General features: G+C 35.9%; 1 protein-coding gene across 1 annotated transcript in view; it reads left to right on the forward strand.

Moving 5' to 3' along the window:
• LOC134045959 (adhesion G protein-coupled receptor A3-like) overlaps window positions 1–19223 on the forward strand; it is a 251076-nt gene that overhangs the window by 108078 nt on the left and 123775 nt on the right. Inside the window, exon 7 of the mRNA XM_062496118.1 lies at window positions 14853–15066. Within this exon, the coding sequence (XP_062352102.1) occupies window positions 14853–15066 (214 nt within the window). The remainder of the gene's footprint in view (window positions 1–14852; window positions 15067–19223) is intronic.

The raw sequence follows: 19223 nt of genomic DNA on the forward strand, positions 1-19223 counted from the left end.
AAGAGAACAGAAAATATAGAAATTTCTTATTGCATATCTCAAGAACACTGTTCTGAATTCAGTAATATGCAATTATGACACAAAACATTTAACTGTGGTGCTAGTTCTAAATTGTATTCTTCATGAAACTTAGGATCCCTGCAGGAGTTTATATAATGTTTCTTTCAAGTTATGTATCTGACAGTGTGATGATAGTAATGTCATATTTAATTCTTGTATTTTTTATTTTTTTTCAACCTGTAACTGTACATTTTAGCACCGCTTCTGGGGGTTGAATAGAATTCTTACAGGGAGCTTCAGTTAGGTGAATTCTGGTTTTGGAGATCTAGAAGTGAAATTGGTTTTTTTCTATATTTTCCACCATAATAATATGATAAATACGATGTGAGAGAGAAAGCAAAAAAATTATGTATGAATAAGAAAACTCATTTCACACTGCGCATTGTCTAGCAATGAGCAGATTAAACCAGAGATTTTTAAAAGTATCCTAATGCAGAGAAAAGATTGTGTGAAATGATGCTGGTGGGTTCCAGAATCAAAAGTCTAATTTCACACATAATTGATTAATTTCAGAATCTTTGAATCTTTGACATGTTTGAATGACAGAAAATTGCTGAGATTGTGTCTTTGCTAATGTCTTTTGCAAACAAAAGTGGAGTCCGGTGTCTTTCCTAATAACCAAAAGACAAATGATGTGTCACAAACATCTTCATAGCAGAGGGAGATCAGAAGTTGACTGGAATGATATATACAGAATTAACAACAGATAGAATAGAGCACTTTAACAACAAATATATATGTTTATAAGTTGCAAGAGATGTGAAAGAATACCACCTACAGATGGTCCATCAGGTGAATTGTTAAGGAAACACAGATAGGTGTCCAGAGGCAAATATGGAATGAGCTCTTGAGAAAAAGGCAGAGACATTTCCAGTAGCCTGTGTTAGCAAACATTTGAAATTCTGCAATACTTGTCAAAGATCAAGCTCCCATTTTATAGAGAGCCAGCATGGGCATTGTCATAGAGATCCATTTCCCAGCAGGAAAAGTACTTTTTCTAAAAGTGCTGGAATGATCAGAAGAGTGATTAAGGACTGTTAATTGGTATTTCCAGGTAACAAGTAAATACAAATCACTGAATTCTACAGAGGGAAATGAAAGCAATTTCTAAGAATTTCATAATTTAATTCCTAATAGGACTCCCTATCAGACCTTTGATACAGAATTTATTATGCCCATCTAGTTCTCACTCGTATTTACAATCCCCACAGAACATTTGACAAGGGTTGTAATGAGTGCCAGTAGCTTGACATTGCTTCCAATATCCACAGAGAGTTCTACAGTGATTATAATTGCTGAGCCTTCCACCAGTTCTGTAATATCTGCCAGGTATTTCATGGTGCTCAGAGTATCTGCTGGATAGCTCACAGCGCCCAGAACATTTAGCAATTTCATTTTCAATAAGTTAATTTGAGCTTAGGCATAATAGAAGGCTGTCTGGCACCAAAATAATAATAGCTATTGAGAATGATTTATAAATAATGTGTTGAAATATGCACAGAACTGACCAAATTGAACATATCTAAAGAAATGATTATTTTTAAAATTAAAAGCTCCTTCATGTGAATGTCATCCATACTGTGAGACATTTTCATTTATAGTTAATGCTCCTCCTTCTACATGCTAAAAGACTTTATGAGATTTCAGAGTCACAAGATGAGCAAAAAAATAAAACAAGAATGAAAGGGAAAGAAAATAAAAATAGGAAAGAAATGAGTGGAGAGTTTTGCAGGACAGTTGGAGAATGAACCAAAAAGTCAAGAGTATGTGGGTTCTGAATAGCTACAAGGAGCAGTTTGCCATCAGCTTTTTAGATTTATTTTATCTGTTGATGTGAGGAAAAAAATAATTTTTTGAATTTCTTCCTGGCAAGTCTTTCTCATGCATCTACTTAGTCATGATAGCCAAAGAAGAAAGTTGCCTTTTGGAAACAGTTAAAAACCTGCTTTAGGGGTTTTTAGGAGCTAACTAACTGCACAGTTTTAGAATTCCCAGGGCTCTGCTTGCATATTTCACTAACAGCTTCTAAGAGCTACTGAAATCTTCTTTAACAAAATTCTCCAGCTATCAGAAATGTTTGGTTATAAAACAATTCTTCACAATATTGAAAATAAGGCTGAAAAGCTAGTTCAATGACAAAATATGGTTTTGCTCTTGTCTTCTGCCTTAATGATGAGGAACTATGATGGATTCATGATGGTATGGACAGAGTATCTTTTTGAAAAATGGTTATGAAATTGGCTTGTTACTCTTTCTCCATGACTCCAAATACAAGTTACTCGGTTTCCAGGAGGAAAATTACATTTTCCTGAATACGAGTGCTATAAATTCCACCTGAGGTCTGATAGGAATCTGTGATTTTCCCTGGCTCACATCATCAGCAGAGATGGATTCTCTAGGCCAAATTCTTCACCCAGGAAAGACCTGTATGAGTTTTTGTCTTAAGGGGGTTATGAAAGATTGCTCTTAAAGCTGGGTTTTGATTATTTATGCTGATGAATATGATGTTAGAATTTAGTTTCTCAGTCTCAAAACTGTATTGATGTTACTGAACAGCAGGAAGAAGTAGAATTCAGTTGCTCTGCGGATTACAATTGACACGTAGCTATGATGGAGTGCTTTTCTGCTAGAAAATGTTGATTCATCAAAACAGATGTTTGGAAAAGTGCTGACTTTCTTTTTTCCCCCAGTTAGATTTTATTTAAATGTTAGAAAGTAGTTGACAAAATATCAATAATATTTCGATAAACATTTTGACTAAAATGCTGAAAATATTTATTAAATATTTTAAAGGTCAAAGTATAAAAATAATTTTATGGTGCCTTAAGACATTTATTTGTTTGTTTATTTATTTATTTATTTATACCACAAAGAAAATTGTCTAATTCTCCTGAGACAGAATGCTGTTCCTCATATAGATCTCCCACAAATTAAAATCTTGGGTTTTGAATACATATATGCTCTATTGATGTTTATAAATAAGTAATTCAGAAAATTTTATTCCCTTCTGTTAATTAAAAAAGGAAATTGCTTGAAAAGAAAGTACAAAAGGATATTGAAAAATCTGGGGTTTTTTGCTTAGAGTTTATTGCATTAATACATAATAAATTACACTTTTATTCTCTATCACTATGCATTTTTTTCATGCAGTTAGTAAATAAGTTTTGTTCCGTTTTGGTGTCAGTAGCTTTTCAGATTTCTGTGGTTTACCGTTCTAATCTTGGTCACCATATGGTTACATGAACCTGTAAAGCAGACAGGTTCAAAGAACTAGAGGTAGCCTCCTCTTAGGTCTAAGAAACCTAACCACAGGGAGGAGTCTACATTGCTTCCAAATGATTTTGCTCTGCTCTACCAGGTGGTTTGCTGTGCGTATGTTCACATCACAGCACTTTCAGGCAAGCTCGTTCTGCTGCATACCTTTCCTGTGGCTGTCCCTTTTCTTTCCTGTGGCTGTCCCTTTTCTTTCCTGTGGCTGTCCCTTTTCTTTCCTGTGGCTGTCCCTTTTCTTTCCTGTGGCTGTCCCTTTTCTTTCCTGTGGCTGTCCCTTTTCTTTCCTGTGGCTGTCCCTTTTCTTTCCTGTGGCTGTCCCTTTTCTTTCCTGTGGCTGTCCCTTTTCTTTCCTGTGGCTGTCCCTTTTCTTTCCTGTGGCTGTCCCTTTTCTTTCCTGTGGCTGTCCCTTTTCTTTCTGAGCTGTGCTGGGAGGCAGTCTGCCAGAAAGCCCCATCAAGCACCCTTAACCAGTCCAGGGTGGCTCTCAGGCCATGTTAGCAGAGCTCTTTGCATCTGACCCCATATGAGATGCTGGCTAAAGGTAATCCCCAAAAACTGTGTTTGCCCTTTTTGTTGATGTAAAGCTATGCACAGGTCTTGTCCTTGGAAGAAACAAATTTATTTCTTCTCTCTTTATCGTGCTTCTGCACTGAATGTTTTTGTTTCCCACTTCATTATTATCTGTGTTGAATTGAATGGGAGAAAATCTCTTTCCGTGTTGAGCTGCTTCAACACAGGACTGTAGGACAAGAGTTACAAGATGTCCTAAGAGCATCATTTCTTCACCTGTACTCTGCACGTCTCTGAAAAACCCATGCTGCTGCAACAATTGCAACCAGCAAATAGAGACAATTAGCAAAGCTAGTATTAATACATATTCTCCGTATACCATCCTCAGCGAAGAAACTTCAAAGGTAGAGGAAATACTTAAAAGCACAAATGTTAGATACATTCATTGAAGAGGCAGTCTCAGGGGAAAATATGGTAGAAATAGAACTTGTGAAGCACAAAGTAGCAGCAAATTACAAGACAAATATCTCTGCTGAGTCATTTCCCTTTCTTGTATTAGCATGGGTGAGAGAGCATCTGGTGTTAGGTGCCATCTCATCTACCATAAATGCTCACAGGAACCTGCTTTTCAGAGGTGGACTACCAAGAGCTTCAGTACCCAGAAGCTTGACTTGAATTCTCTTGCTCGGTGTGCTTCACATTTGTGAAAATCAACTGTAGGGTGTTTCACAGAGCAGTTATTACAGTAAATTATTTTGACAGTATATTATACCAGAATGTGTGTTCTGTCCATGGGTGGTGCACCTGTTGGTTGTGATCCATAGAATTTTAAGTGTTTACATCAAACTTTTAGTGAGAAATTCTTTGGGTTGGTCAATAATTCAGTAAAAGCTTTCACAGTCAATTCAGACTTTCGCTGGGAATGGCAGGGATTGAGCACTCAGAATAGAACTGGAGTTTTGTCTGTGTAGGATCTGCGTGGAGAGGCTTCTGCCATGCCTTAGGGGGCTGTCTACTGAGAAAAGTGTTAACACTGCAGTAGAATAAAAATCCATCCTACTGAAAATAGAGATGAGAAAAGAAGATAATAGCTACAAGTTGTGAGTGTCCAAAAGTGTTTGAATTATTACTCAGTCCCTGAATTCTGTAAACTACCTGAGTTTAAAGTGTTAACTCATGAGTGAAATTAGCAAGTTCTGACTCATAAAATATTATTGAAATGTGGGGTTTGGGGTATGATAGACTTCCTACTTAGGAGGGACACTTCAAAGGGAGGAATAAAAATCAAAGAGAGAAATCCTTTTCTGACTTCTGTATTCTGCAATACAATTCTTTAAATGTTTCATGGAAAATGTGAATAATTTATTGGAAGGGAGGAGATAAAGTTGTTAGGGAATTGTTTGTACTTAACCAGCACCTTGTCTTTCATAGTTTGCCACACTTCACTGAGAATCAGAGTATCTGTTCCCCCAAAGGAGCAGAGTCAGGCTAAAATGTAGGCACTTTTTGCTCTGATACTCTGTGCCTGTTCACACTGAAACTTGTGCAAAAAAACACAAAAAAAAAAAAATAAGAAAACACACTTATATTCTTTATGCATCCTCGTGTTCTTAGAGATTTCTTGACCATTTTAAGATTCAATTTCTTGGAGAGGTAGGAAGTACTTTCATGGTTACCCATCTATTGGCACATTTTCAAATCTATATTTCTCATGCTTAATTATCAGGAGAACATTAGGGTATATTTCTCTCTGGCCACATGTTGCTCCCTAGCCTATTTTATAGGCTGTTTTTTTTTTTCTTTTTTTTGCAATCTTACCTAAAATTAAAAAAAAAAAAAATTAAAGACATTTTAAATCAATTACAGTAACACCATTGGGGATTTTGTTTTCTATATTTCCTCTATGAAGTGCTTTCATTTTCTTGCTGCAGTTTTCTTTTTCCTTGACATAGATTCTTAAAACACAGTGTGGCTTTAAATGCTTTCTCAACAATGATGAGATTGTGTTGTTTTAGATGTTATATTTGTTGAGATGTCTTTATAATTTTACCTGATGTAATTGCACATTGTTTCCCCATCATTCCTAGCAGAGTAAATTAGTATCCACTGTCCAGTAGTAAGAACTTGGAAAGAAATACACACTTTTAAAATGCTGAAAAGGGAAAAAAACCAGATACTTGGGAATTTTGTCTTGAAGAACTTTTTCAACATTTAAATTTAAGCTGAAATCAGCTGAATACATTCAGCCTTGATCTGTGTCAATTTTTAAGAATATTGTCAACTGTCTTGTGTTAGGGATATTGGTTAAGAGAGATTTGAAATTCCTTTTTTCATGTGGTGCCAAAAATTAAATATCTACATGGTCACTCAAGTCTTAGAAATATATATATATATATATATATATGCACATAGATTGCTTTTCCTTTTCAATGTAAACTATATTGCAAGAAAAAAACTGACTTAAAATTAACAAGGAGTATTTTTTCTCCATTTATTTTTCTCAGTGTACACAAAACATATTTTTTGTCTCATTTATTACTTGCTTAAACTTAGTGACAGGTTTGAGATTATTGTTTCAACCATTTCTCTCTTAATTTACAAGTCATTCTTACCACATTAGCGCAATGTAAATATTGAGCTGTGGGGGGTTTTGAGTATGCAGTGACTGACTAAACTCAAAACCTCAAGCAGGAAGAATGATGGATGAATTATCCAGATTTAGATTTCAGTCCTGCAGTTTCTTGGCAGTCCACAGATAGCTTGCTGCATTTATGCAGAGCATCATTGTCTTCCAGAATGTGCAAGATCAAGACTTCAGTTCTAAATTCTGCAGGAAGTGCCTAATCACATGAGTAGGTTTAATTATGTTAAAATTTAACAGGATTAGGTTTTGCAAGGTACGGATAGTGATACAATTAGCAATATTTAAATCATCTTCCAATTTCTTTTGTTTTACAATGTTAGCAACTCAGGATTTTCTTTAGTGAGAAAATATCTATGATAACAGAATGTATATAAGTCAGATAATATAACTGTATATTTGGCTCTTTCAAAGGTGGATGGAGTAAATTCATTTTATGTCAGAGCTAAGTGGCCATTTCTGTATCAAAGTTGATTTCCATACTATAATTTGATAGTATGAAATGAAAAATGCTTTAACTTTTTGCCTCCGAATTCTAGATTTCTCATCTAATATGATCAGTCTCAAAATGAGGGGACGAGGACTATGTTGCCCTAAATGTAATATTATACATCATTATCTAATATTTTTAGTGGCACTTTGGAACACTGATGAAAGATAAGGGGCATAAAATTAATAACAGTTAAATCTTATAAATGTGAAATAGCAGAAATATTAAAATGCTCATTTGAGGATGAAATTTTACTACAACATATTTCTTGCATCTATGCTCACTCATGAAAATCCAGTTCAACAGAAATTTTCATCCCTGAAATCTTGCTGATTTAGATGCTGGAAATGTACCCAGCTGATTTTTTTTTTTCTCCATGGCTTACTCTTATATGCTGCATTAGAGATTTTTAAGGTACACTTGTATCTTATTTTCTACGTTGTCTTTGACTACTGTTCCAAAAATCATGCAAAATTGCTGAAGGAAGGTTTAACCAAGGTGGAGGGAGAATAGCAGTGAAATGAGGCCTCTTTAAACTTCAAACTTCTGCCCTTGAACTCTTAAATGGCCATATTCAAAATCCAGTTGCTCATGAACAAAACAGTGTTAAAACAGACAGCCTTGACTACAACCCATTGAGTATCTCTGAAAATATATTCTTTATTTATTATGGTAATGCAAACTTTAAAACACTAGGGTTAAATTTTATACAGGTGACTTCTGGATAAAATTACATGAGCTTTTTAACAAACCTATGTTAATAGGTTGTCCAATGACAACGCTTATTAGTGTTTGCTGTAACTGATCTTAGTTGTTATCATAGGAAAATTCTCTACGAAGCTTCCATCCTAACAATCTCTCTTTTAATTAAGTGGAGCATACCATAGTGGCATTTCACATTTTTATAGCACTTTCTTTAATTTTGTATGAAAATGGCTGTTGCGAGCATCTGACACTGTCAGCTGAGTTGAAAGGAGTTTGGAATGGAAAACTTTAATACTTCAACAGAACTGTCACTCGTTCAGCATTTCTTTTATGAACTTTTTTTTTTAAAAAAAAAACATTCTGACATAGATGAGAACTCATGCAGCCTACTGGACTCTGGGCAATTAGGGGCGATTACTGACACTCTTGGGACTTTCCTGCCACCATCTTTCTGTGATCTGAGTGTTCAGTTATGGTTTGAAGATAAAAAAAGTTTTGCAAAGATGAGTGCTACCACTGCACTTCCCAGTTAGATAAAGCTAATCAGTATATTTGATTATACCTGTTGGACCTATTGGAGTGGATGCAGAGGAGAGCCACTAAGATGATTGGAGACATGAAATATCTTTCCTGTGAGGAAAGGCTGAGGGAGTTGTGGTTGCTCAGCTGCAGAGGTAAAGGCTTCAAGACCTCAGTGCATCCTTCCAGTACCCAGAGAGTGTTTATAAGAAAAATGGGGACAGACTTTATAGTAGAACCTGTAGCAATAGAATTAGGAGTCATGGTTTTAAACTAGAAGAGGATCTATTTACATTAAATATAAGGAAGAAGTTTTTTTGCAATGGGGTGGTGAGACTGGCAACAGGCTACCGAGGGACGTGGTGGATGTAGCACTCCTAGAAACATTCAGGGTCAAGTTGGATGGGACTCTGAGCAAACCTGGGGAGCAAACATCCCTGCTCATTCCAGGAGCAGTTGGACAAGGTGACATGTAAAGGTCTGTTCCAACCCAAACCATTCTGTGATTTTGTAGAGCTGGGTGCATTACCTTTACTGCTCAGCCATTTTTGTTAACTGCAAGCTGTAATGAGTATGCATAGCCATGAGCCAGCCACTTGCCATAAGGGTAATTTGAGTAATCAGAATTAGCTTTCTAACACTGGGTTTCTGACTGGTGCCATGAGGAAATTTGTGTTGATGAATCTTCCAGTACCATAACTGTCAATATGTCATGGTCATCAGGTTTCAGAGTATCGCAAGTAATCAAATGCTCCCCAGCTTCTGAAGTAGAGTTCTGGGACAATTGGAAAATAAAAAATTGAAAAGTTGCTGCAGTTTTATTTGATAGAAAAGAAATCAGTGATGAGAAAAGTATTTGAATATTATTTTAGCTTTCTTGTCCTAAGCCCAAGAAACTTACCTAATTCTGCTGTGTTTAATACATGTTGGCATCTGTATTTTCTTGATATGATGTTGAAATTGGAGCCAGGTACAACTTTTATTAAAACTGAAGCTTGGCCTCAGTTCTGTATTCATTCTTGACTTCCTTGGCACATGGTGTGGTCTGTGACCTTCTACACCAAACGTTTCGTTACTGCCAGCAGCTTTTGCAAGGCAGAAACTGGCTTTGGTGTGCTGGTGCCTCCCTTTTTGGGAGAGCTCCCTTTTTGGAAGCCAGCAGAGCTGGCTGTTGGAGCAATTCAGATCATGCTCTTTTCTCCAATTCCATTTGGTAAATATTATCAGATATAATTTGCACTGTCAGCAATTCAGATTTTTAACTAATGTTTTTTAATTTGTTTTTCCTCATTTTCATCTCTCCTTTTTCTTGGATTGGTTCCTTTGCTTTGTCCTCACTTCCAGCTTTCTCCCACTGTGCTTTCCATGCATATTTCTTTCCCACTGAGACTGTATACAAATATTAGAGCTCTAACTCACACTTTTGTCAGCAGGACGTGCTGTACTCTGTAGGCACGCTCAGTTCAAATAAAAAGCCCATTGGCAATACAATAAATTAAGTGATTAACAAGAAGCAAAATGCCAACCTCTGGCTTTTTTTTTTTTCTGTCCCAGAAGCTTGTGGTGCACTGTAGCAAACTGAATTTTCTACCAATTAACTGAAGTCAAAGGTCTGTCCTGAGACATGAGCGCTGTAGTGCTCAACTGATGAGTGGGCAGCCTGGAGTAACCTGTGGACTTTCTTGCTCTGGTTGTGTGAAAAATGTTGATAGCAAACAAAGCCAGTAAATGAGGACCAGAAAAAGTATAGCAGAAAACTGTTTCTGGTAGACTGAACAGCAGAAGGTGCTGCTGTAGGACGGGTTTATGCACTAAGTAGCTGCTGAGCTGTAGAGCTGAGGGCTGCCCAGGTTAAAGTTGTGCAGCAGGAAATGCAACAAAGGTGGCTGGAGGTAGGAGAGTTTCTTTGTGCTGCTCATGTTGGTTAATGACTTTCTGTGTGTTCAGACAAATCTGTTGCATGGTCCAGGTTTTGTGTTTACAGGTTTGCTTTTGGTCATCCCCCAGAAGATGGTAGTGTACACTCACTGGAAGTGAATATTGTGTAAAGATGGTAGTATGGTACTTTGGTAATATGGAACTGGATTGTAAGGAAAAACCAGGAAATACATCATGTGTGTACATGTGTGTGAGACAAATGCTTTTATAAATATGTCAAGGGCATATGCATTGGGCCATTTCCGTAGAGCTTCAGTGCACCTTGCTATTTTTTATTTTTGCTAATTGTTTTTAAAATAATTTATATTTTCTTTTTCAACATCTCGGGACACTGCATGTTTTCAAATATGTAGGGCTGTACTTTATTTGAAAAGGACACAATGTTAATCTTACTTCAGTGGGTTTTGTGTAACCTAGTTCCTTCTCTATATGTCCTCAGTATTCTAGTCTAGGTCTAATCTGTAATACAAGACTAGATGGCATTGAGAGTCTGGCCTTCAGTCAACAAAACCCTTTTCTGCTGAGAAGTGAAAGATAATGAAAAATATGTAATTACTGTAATGATGGGTTAGACCTTTAGATTTATGCTGCAATCAGTGATTCCTGTGGTGCTCTGCTGCAATCATGGTTTAGTGCTGACTGGTGAGACAAGACAGGTAAAGACTGTAAAACACTCCATCAGCTCTTGATCTGAATGCCTAGAGAGGAGTCACACCTCTCATTTGCAGATAGGGGTGCTGGCTCCAAGCTCGAGTGGATTGTCTTGGAAGGAGCACCTTGGAATATTTTTCAGGTATGTAAAAAGTAAATAAAATCCCTGTAAATTACACCCTCCCTTCTGAACACACAATAGTAAGCATTTTAATTTTATGAGGCTATTATGTGGCTGCCATACATGCACATACACACATAAATAATAGCATCAGTGATTATATACAGTTTTAGTAATCCCAATTTAATCTTTATTACACATATAATCAAAGAAAAAAAATTCACTTGTATAGGGCTATGCTTGCCAGAGCTATTATACTTAAAGTGCTGTCAAATCAGTGCCAAAATCATTCCAAATACTTTCAGGATTTCTTACTTCTTTATTCTCAAAGTCAAGCTTGGAAATGTTTGTACAGCATTAATAAATACTTTTATTTTTATTCTGAATTTGAAAAATTGTTGGATTATGGATTTAAAATAAGTATTTCCAGATGATGCTGAAGTGACTCTACAACAGTTTTACAGCCATTTGGGATAAAAGGGTATTGGTCCTAGTTCTGAAACTCTTGTTGGTGAGATTAATCCTCATAACTGTGAGCTGTGTCACAGAAGTCAACTGGAACTTCTGCATGAGTAATGGTTACAGAACCAGCCTAATTCATTTAAATCATTACTATCCCTGGAAAACAACTGAATATTAGCTCTGGTATTAATATTTTTATGTGAACATCACAGAGATTAAAAGCAGATGTTTTCCAGAAGTTATGTTTGCCTTCCATGGTCTGCCAATGCCATAATCCATAGAAATTTTATTATTTTCAGTTTGAAAATGAGTTTTCAGTGTTGTCAATTTGGCCAACCCTAATAGGTACGTTTTCAAAGTTGGTCAGGAGGATATCCTAGCATAATGGTACGTTTAATTTGTTTTGCATCTTTGTTGGCACTTAAAAAGAAAAAGAACATGAATACACTGTTGATAGGACTGATCATTTTTGGACATGCTGAAGTAAAGAAAAGTTTTTGTTCACTTCTGATCATTAATTGAAAAAACTTGCAGAGAACAACTCATTCCCACTGCATTTCTGGATTTGGTGATCCCCAAGGCTGAAGAACAGAAGGGGTTATGGGAGAGCCTTAGACACCAACACTCAAGACAGATATTAAATTCAGAGTGATAATGTTACACTTCATCCATATGCTCAGCAAGTTATTTAACTTGACTTAAAGATACTGATACTCTAGTTCATGTTCTTCCTACTTTATAGTCTCATGACACAATGTGTCACTCACTGCATGACCAAAGCCATTTGACCAGATACAACATCCTCAGTTAAAAACTGCTATGTTAGTAAGAAATATTTTGCTTCTGTGAGTAGTATTTATTGTGGCTGTACTTGTCACAGTACGCTTAATTTTTCTACATTTTGGTAGTAATTTCATTAATTTTTGGCTAAATTTGCATTTCATATATTTCCTTATATTCCATCACTGACTTCATAGTGCAGCACAAAAATTACAACTTTGGGGGGGGGGGGGGGGGGGGGGCAGGGAGAGAGAGATGCTCTCCATCTGCTAGTTAAAAATATTTAATATAAATGACTGAGACCAAGGCTGAAGCTATTAGGAATGAGGCATTAATCTGGTTTACCTTCTCTTCTCTTAATTTGAAACCAAAGGTCATATAAAAATACTACATATGCTTCAAGGAATTTTTAGTAGAGCATCATTGTCTCCATAAAACAGGTACAGTCAAAAGGCAAATTACAGGATGGGCACACAGGTAAGGAGGGCTTTCTGAAGGCTGCACTTTATAGTCAAAGCAGACTTAAAACATTTCAGTAGAGGGCATCTAGTCCCTTAATCCTCTGTGTGCTTCTCCCAAACAGCAGTAGCACTATATATATTCATATATACATAGTATATATAATATTCACTTGTACCAATCTTGCCTGCTGTGCTGGCCAGCATTCTTCTTTGTATAAAAATAGAAGTGATCCCTCTCACTGTTTACTCAAAGCAGGAGATGAATGTACTATTTAACACTTAAATACTCAATAAGGGCCCAAAGCTGGATTTGTAAGTGCAACTTCTCACAATTTAAGAGTTGTCTAAAGAGAGCACCTGAATGACATAAAGAAGTGTGTTAGGGTGGAATGCTGAATAAGAGGAAAAGCACTGTTGACTGTCCACGAATTTTAGCAGCTGTAAAACCAGTGGTCATGGCTTGCTACCTGGATGGGCATGGCCAAGTTTATTTGTATCTGTTATGGGCAATGGAGGATTTTGAGGAGCAAGTTTAAGGAAGATAAAATGGTGAGCAGTTAAATGGAAAAAAAAAAAAAAAAGGTACTTGTCAGAAAAATAGATGTTTGAGAGAGTTAGTAGTGGTGCAAATGGTGGAAGGGCGACCTTTCAGCTGATGGCTCTGTAAAATAGATTTATATTAATGATGAGAGGCCTTTAAATGAAAACAGAAGGAAAATAAGGGATAAGATCTAGCTTTATAATTCTCTTTGCTCATCAAAGTAGAATAATAACCAAGGTGCAAGACAGTAGGCGTTTAGTCCAAGGTGAGATTGCAGAGTGAGTTTAAAAAGTGACCCAGGCTCAGTGAATTGTTTTGGTGTTGAAGCCTGAGGGGAAAAGGCTGTGTTGTAGGAATTGTTGTGCAGGATGTTCATGGTAATCTGTTTGTCAGTCATGTTTGTGAGTCTTTAGTATTTTCATTACAATTAGAATTTTGTGCAATCATATCAAAGTATCAGTGGTAGTAATTTTTTTCTGCTTAAGAAGAGATATATCAGGAAAAAAAATAATTAAGGTTCTCCTTTATCCCTTATTATCCCAAAGAAGATTATCATCTTTGTTAGATGCAGAACTTCTATTTTTTCCTAAAATTCTCCTTTTCAATATTCTGTTAAGAATTAAAAGAAATAGCATTAATTTTGCAGATGTTGTCTTAAGGTAGTTTTGAGATAAAAAGAGAAGAAAACATCTACTGTCTACAGATGCAATCTCTAGGGAGACTTTAGGATTGAGGAAAATAACCTTCAATCACTCTCAAATCTATGAAATAACAGACTTTCATCAGGGCCAAAAATGCACTTCCTTCCAAATTTGCAATTGTTTTTTTTAAATTGTGTTTAGGCATTTTGGTTTGTGATTATGAGTTTTTGTAATAGCCTGCTTAGAATGTGCAGTATTCTCATTACTGGGCTGTTTCTGGGTGAGAGCTTTGAGTGATACAGTTAATTTTTAAAATATGGTCAAAAGTATTCATCTTTAAATAGATAAAAAGTGCTACTTAGATAAATATTTAGTGTTAAGCAATTATCTAGAGAGTAGAAATAACTTGTGGGATAAGCAGAAGGAATGGGAAATGAAAAGTTAAGGGGACAGTTGAACTTAAGGGGAAAGTTTGACTATTATCAGTCTTGTTATTATCCAAATCCCAGGCATGTTAAGTAGTTCAGGCTCTCTAGACAGTAAGTTTTTATTTCTGGAGCACAGTGGACTTTACTGACAATGAAGTGGTCTTATAAATGTTAACTGAGCCAATATTAATAGCTGTATTTTTTTTTTCTAACTGGAAGACTTACTTTTTAATTCTGTACACTTGTATAGTAAAGCATCCTGCCTTGAGAAGGGGGCTGGGTTGGAGCATCTCAAAAGATCCCCTCCAACCTCAACCAGTCTGTGACCTGTTTCACAAAACTCATTTTCTGTAGATATTCTGGTAATCCTGTATTTATCTGGGTTTACACCAGTGAAAAAAATGTGATCTCTAGAACTCACAACATGAACAGACTGGGGTGGGTAGTTAGTGGTCTTATCTCTTATGTTAGCATTTTCACATGAAGAGCTAAGAAGCTAGAATTGTATATAATTAGTTCACAATGTTAGCATTTTCACATGAAGAGCTAAGAAGCTAGAATTGTATATAACTAGTTCACAATAATCGTAAAAGAGGAATTAATTGTGATTTTTGCTTTGCTTTCCCTGCAGCTGGACCTCTGGAACTTCCTCTCTTCGAGCTGATCCCATCACAAAGACAAGTGGTTTTCCATGGAGACCGCTTGCCTTTTCAGTGTACTGCAACTTACGTGGACAACACCACCCAAGTGCATTGGTACCACGCGGGGCGCCTGATGGAAACCGATGAAGAGAGCGGCATCTTCGTGGAGGACAGCATCATTCATGACTGCTGCTTGATTACACGGTAACACAAACCTCTTGTAATGGTCAGGCTTGCAGGCAAGGGGAACAGGTTCCACACTTGCAACAAGCCTCATTAAAACGTTCATCAGGAGTTACTTAATTTGGAGCAGTTCGCTTGCTTGCTTGAGCCTGAGTACAGAGGTAGAGATTTTTCATGGCTGTGTTTGGCTGTGGTTCTAAATGGTACTTTTTGTGTCTTAGTAACAAGATTTGATCAGATGTAGGTTTGAAACAGATGAAAACAGTTTCTTACACAGTAAACCATGAGACAAAACATGGAAAAACAAGAAAACAAGCAAAGCTTCAGCGGCATATCAGAGTGACTTACAGCCAAGCTGCTTCTTCATGACACCATCTAGAAGTCTGAGTGATGGACTTATGAAGAACTATTAATTGGAAAGGCTTGCATTAGGTTTTGTAGGTTCTAATATACTGGATCCTATATTCTTTAGTGAAGTAATCTCATTTTTTTTCTTATTAAATATTTCTCAATTTTTTAATGACTTTTACCATCTTTGTGCCTGTGTGCTCGAGAGATACAGAGCTCTACAGGTGCATTTGCTGATGTGAAAAGTGCAAGAGGAATGAAGTAGAGCAGGTTTATATAAAAGAAGCAAAAACTAATATTTGGCAGTGACAGTAATGTTCCAGTTTTGCTTCAGTTTTCCTGTTAAACATTATTCAATAAGTTATAAATTTCAGTGTTTATTTTTGGGTTTCATCACAGAGTATTGGTTTGTCACTAAAAGCTGCTAAGTTGCTGCACACATCCTTTTGTCCTCTGCCAGTTTCCCTCATTGATCAAAAAGAGAGTCTGATTCTGTGTGCATGTTCTGCCTTTCTCTTTGTAGAAGATGGAGTGAAAATAGCTATGCTAATTAGCTCTGGATAATCATTAACATCTTTTCACTCAAACACTTTCTATTAATATAATTGACCTGAAATGCTTCTTGAACAATCAAATAGAAGTTATGAAGGGAGTCAAATTAAATCCTGTCCACAGGCTTTATTAATTTCATCTACCCACTGATTATTTGACCCCTTTTGGAGTCCTGTAGATCTAGAGACGTAGATCTGACCTATTCTCACAGCTACTGACTTTCTTCTAATATCAATGAAAAGCACTATTAGATCAATTAGTACAGTAATGCCAAGTGCATGAGCTATTAGATAACTGCCGAGTCACTTAAATTAAAGCATGTTCTTCCTATTTCTGTTATATCAAAATAAAAGACATGCTGTTAATCACCTCATTATGTTTTTCAACTGAATTATGTTTTGCACTGTATAAGCAATTTGTGAAGCATAGTAATAAACTAAAATAAGTTGTCTAAAATTGTACTCAAAATAGCTATCCCTTTTAAAAAGCTGTAAGTAGCTTGGCAGATTCTTACCTTACATTACTTCTTTTTTGCCAGATTGTAAAATAAAAACCATTGTGTACCATAGCATATTTTAATAAGGATGGTTGATCTGCTACCTACCTCATTTACCATTTAATAGGTGGCCTTGATGCTGATGGTGCAGTATGCACTGGAATATGCTGTATGTACATCTATTGAGAAAAAATGTTTTTAAATACTTAATTACATTTGCTGTTACAGACTGGAAAAATACTCTGACTTGCCCAAGTTATGTGGTGCAGATTGTTAAAATAAGACAAAAGATTTTTTTAATATAACTCCAAGTACTTAAACAGCTGTTTAAAAGCATGCAACATTTTAATCCCTCATTTATTTGCACTATACATGGCACTTCATAAGATAGAAGGGCATCAACACTGCATTTACCATAGAGCATAGTCCTTATCCAGCCAAAAATGCTAATACTTGAGCAGTTGTGCCTCTGCCTTGATCTAGGTGCTGATCAGAATTAACTTAACAACATACTTTTGAACCTACATTTAAAAACTGTACTATTTTGAGGTCTTTTTTTAACATAAAGACATGTATTGTTGAAAATAAGAAAATATTAGCCATGTTGTGACTGTTAAGATTATCTTCAGCATTTCTTAATTTCAATCCCATCTTTATGACCGTGTGTACTATGTCCTAATTTATATAATTATTATCATGACAAATTAATATGTAACAGCATGCTTGTTACATGTTACAATAGCATGTATTAGTGTGCCTGTTACATGCTATTACACACTAATTTGTGATAGTTTTTAAGGCTAAATCAGGGTTGTACAAGGCACTGAAACTTCAGAAAGACTGTGCCTCCCTGAGGCTATCAATTGTTAAGTATATGATTTGGACTAAAAATAAAGGTAATTTGAAATCAGTTCTTACAGTATCATATTTTTCCTTTGCATACCTAGTCTTTAAAGCAAATGTCCACTGTCTGTGGCTTTCTGTAATTGCACTGAAGGACAGACTTTGGCCTGTGCTACTTAGCAATTTAAAGATTTCTATAGCTGGTTTTGAACAAAGAGGTGTAGTCATGTTCCAAAAGCTGCTTATTCAAACATTTTTAGGTGGTTATTTTATTGGGTTGTTCCAGATATTTCTGGACATGGATTTACAACACAAATATCATGCTAAACCCTTCTGTTTTATTAACTGGCACAGTAGAAGGATAAAATATCCAAATTTGTATTTTTTGTCTCCTATGATAAAGCAGACTAAACTAAAATAAATATTTTTCTTACAATAATTAAACTAAAGTTTTGAACTGTATTCCGGTCTGTGACATTTTTGTTGGCAAGGAGTATTCCCTTCTAGGAGATCTTGGAAAGGTGTTTTCAATTCTGCTGCTAGCTTGCATTTATCATTTCTTGCCAATGATAATAATACTTGATTTTGCTGGTGTTTAATTTTCTGTCATTATGCCTATGTATAAATGTCATAGCCAGATATGAAAATATACATATGATGTGGGACTAATTTCCCATCATTTGTGAATGGATATAGCTGAATTAATGGTGCTTCCATGAAGACAGTCTAATTTCTTTAGCCTGGAATATTATATCAGTTTAAGCAGCAATTCTATCTCAACACATTCTGATCCTGAAGCCACATAGAAGGAAGGTCATGTAGGATTCTCTGCAGCACAGCATCTTTCCCACTGTTCCCTTTCAGTGTTTGGAGAAGCTAGCAGGACAGTTATTAGAATTTTAAAATAGAAAAGGAAATTATTTTAGTTCTATGAACCAAGAAACTCTGCAGTGGCAGAGATACTTTAATTACAAGAAGTTTCTTTTTTACCACAAAGAATATAATGACAATTTTCAAGTCTTTTTATTTCTATTCTGTAAATACTTGTGTTGAGTGTTTAACAGTGCTTATGCCCCGACAGCTGTAATAGCTGCTCTGGGACCATTACAGTTCACAAGTGCTCTTTCTGAAAACATTCAACTGTGAGGAAAGTTAAGAACCCATAAAAAGGAGAGCTACAGTTGGAGAAACCAACATGCTCTCGACTAAACCTAGGCTAACAGGTACTAGGATCAAAAGTTGTTTTCAGATGTCAATTTTGTCGTGTAAATAAATTTGCACTAGAAATACAGCCTCTTAGGACTGAATTTTGACCCCTTGAAAATTGCATTTTTCTATTATACTCTGTCCTAAGTATCTCAGACTTCTCAAAACAATTGACAAAGCCACTTTATTTTGTGGGAGTTTATAATTTAAAAAAAAAAAAGAAAGCTTAAGAATCTGGAGGTTTTTTTAATCCTCTAAGTGCTTCTTTACATTGTGACAGTAACCACTGCCAATAAATAATGAAATAAATAGTAATGTTTGAGATGAGAGGTATATGATTATGAGAAAATCTCAAAAATGTGCAGAAGAAAGAAATATTTTCAAATCATGGTCCACTTACAATAGTGAAGGTACAAAAAACATTTCATACAAATTAAATGTTGTGGGTTAAAACTTTTGATCGTAAATTTATGTTATCCAGGAGGAGGTTGAGTCCAATTAATACTTTTTAACTCTTAGAAATTATCACTGCAGATATTAGTAAAGAATTAGGAGTTTGAGTGAGAGAGTTTCACTAGAAGAACAAAGATTAAGATATGATTAGAAAAAGGAAATGGATTCCAAGAGTAGACCAGTGGTGTCAAGGCAGGGTTGAGATCCAGGCAGACACTTCCTGCAATAAAGAACAAAATGCTTCCAGAACTTCTGTGTGAAGGGCAGAAACTGAAGGCAT

This window comes from Cinclus cinclus, chromosome 7 (assembly GCF_963662255.1).
Source record: "Cinclus cinclus chromosome 7, bCinCin1.1, whole genome shotgun sequence".
Taxonomy (NCBI): Eukaryota; Metazoa; Chordata; class Aves; order Passeriformes; family Cinclidae; genus Cinclus; species Cinclus cinclus.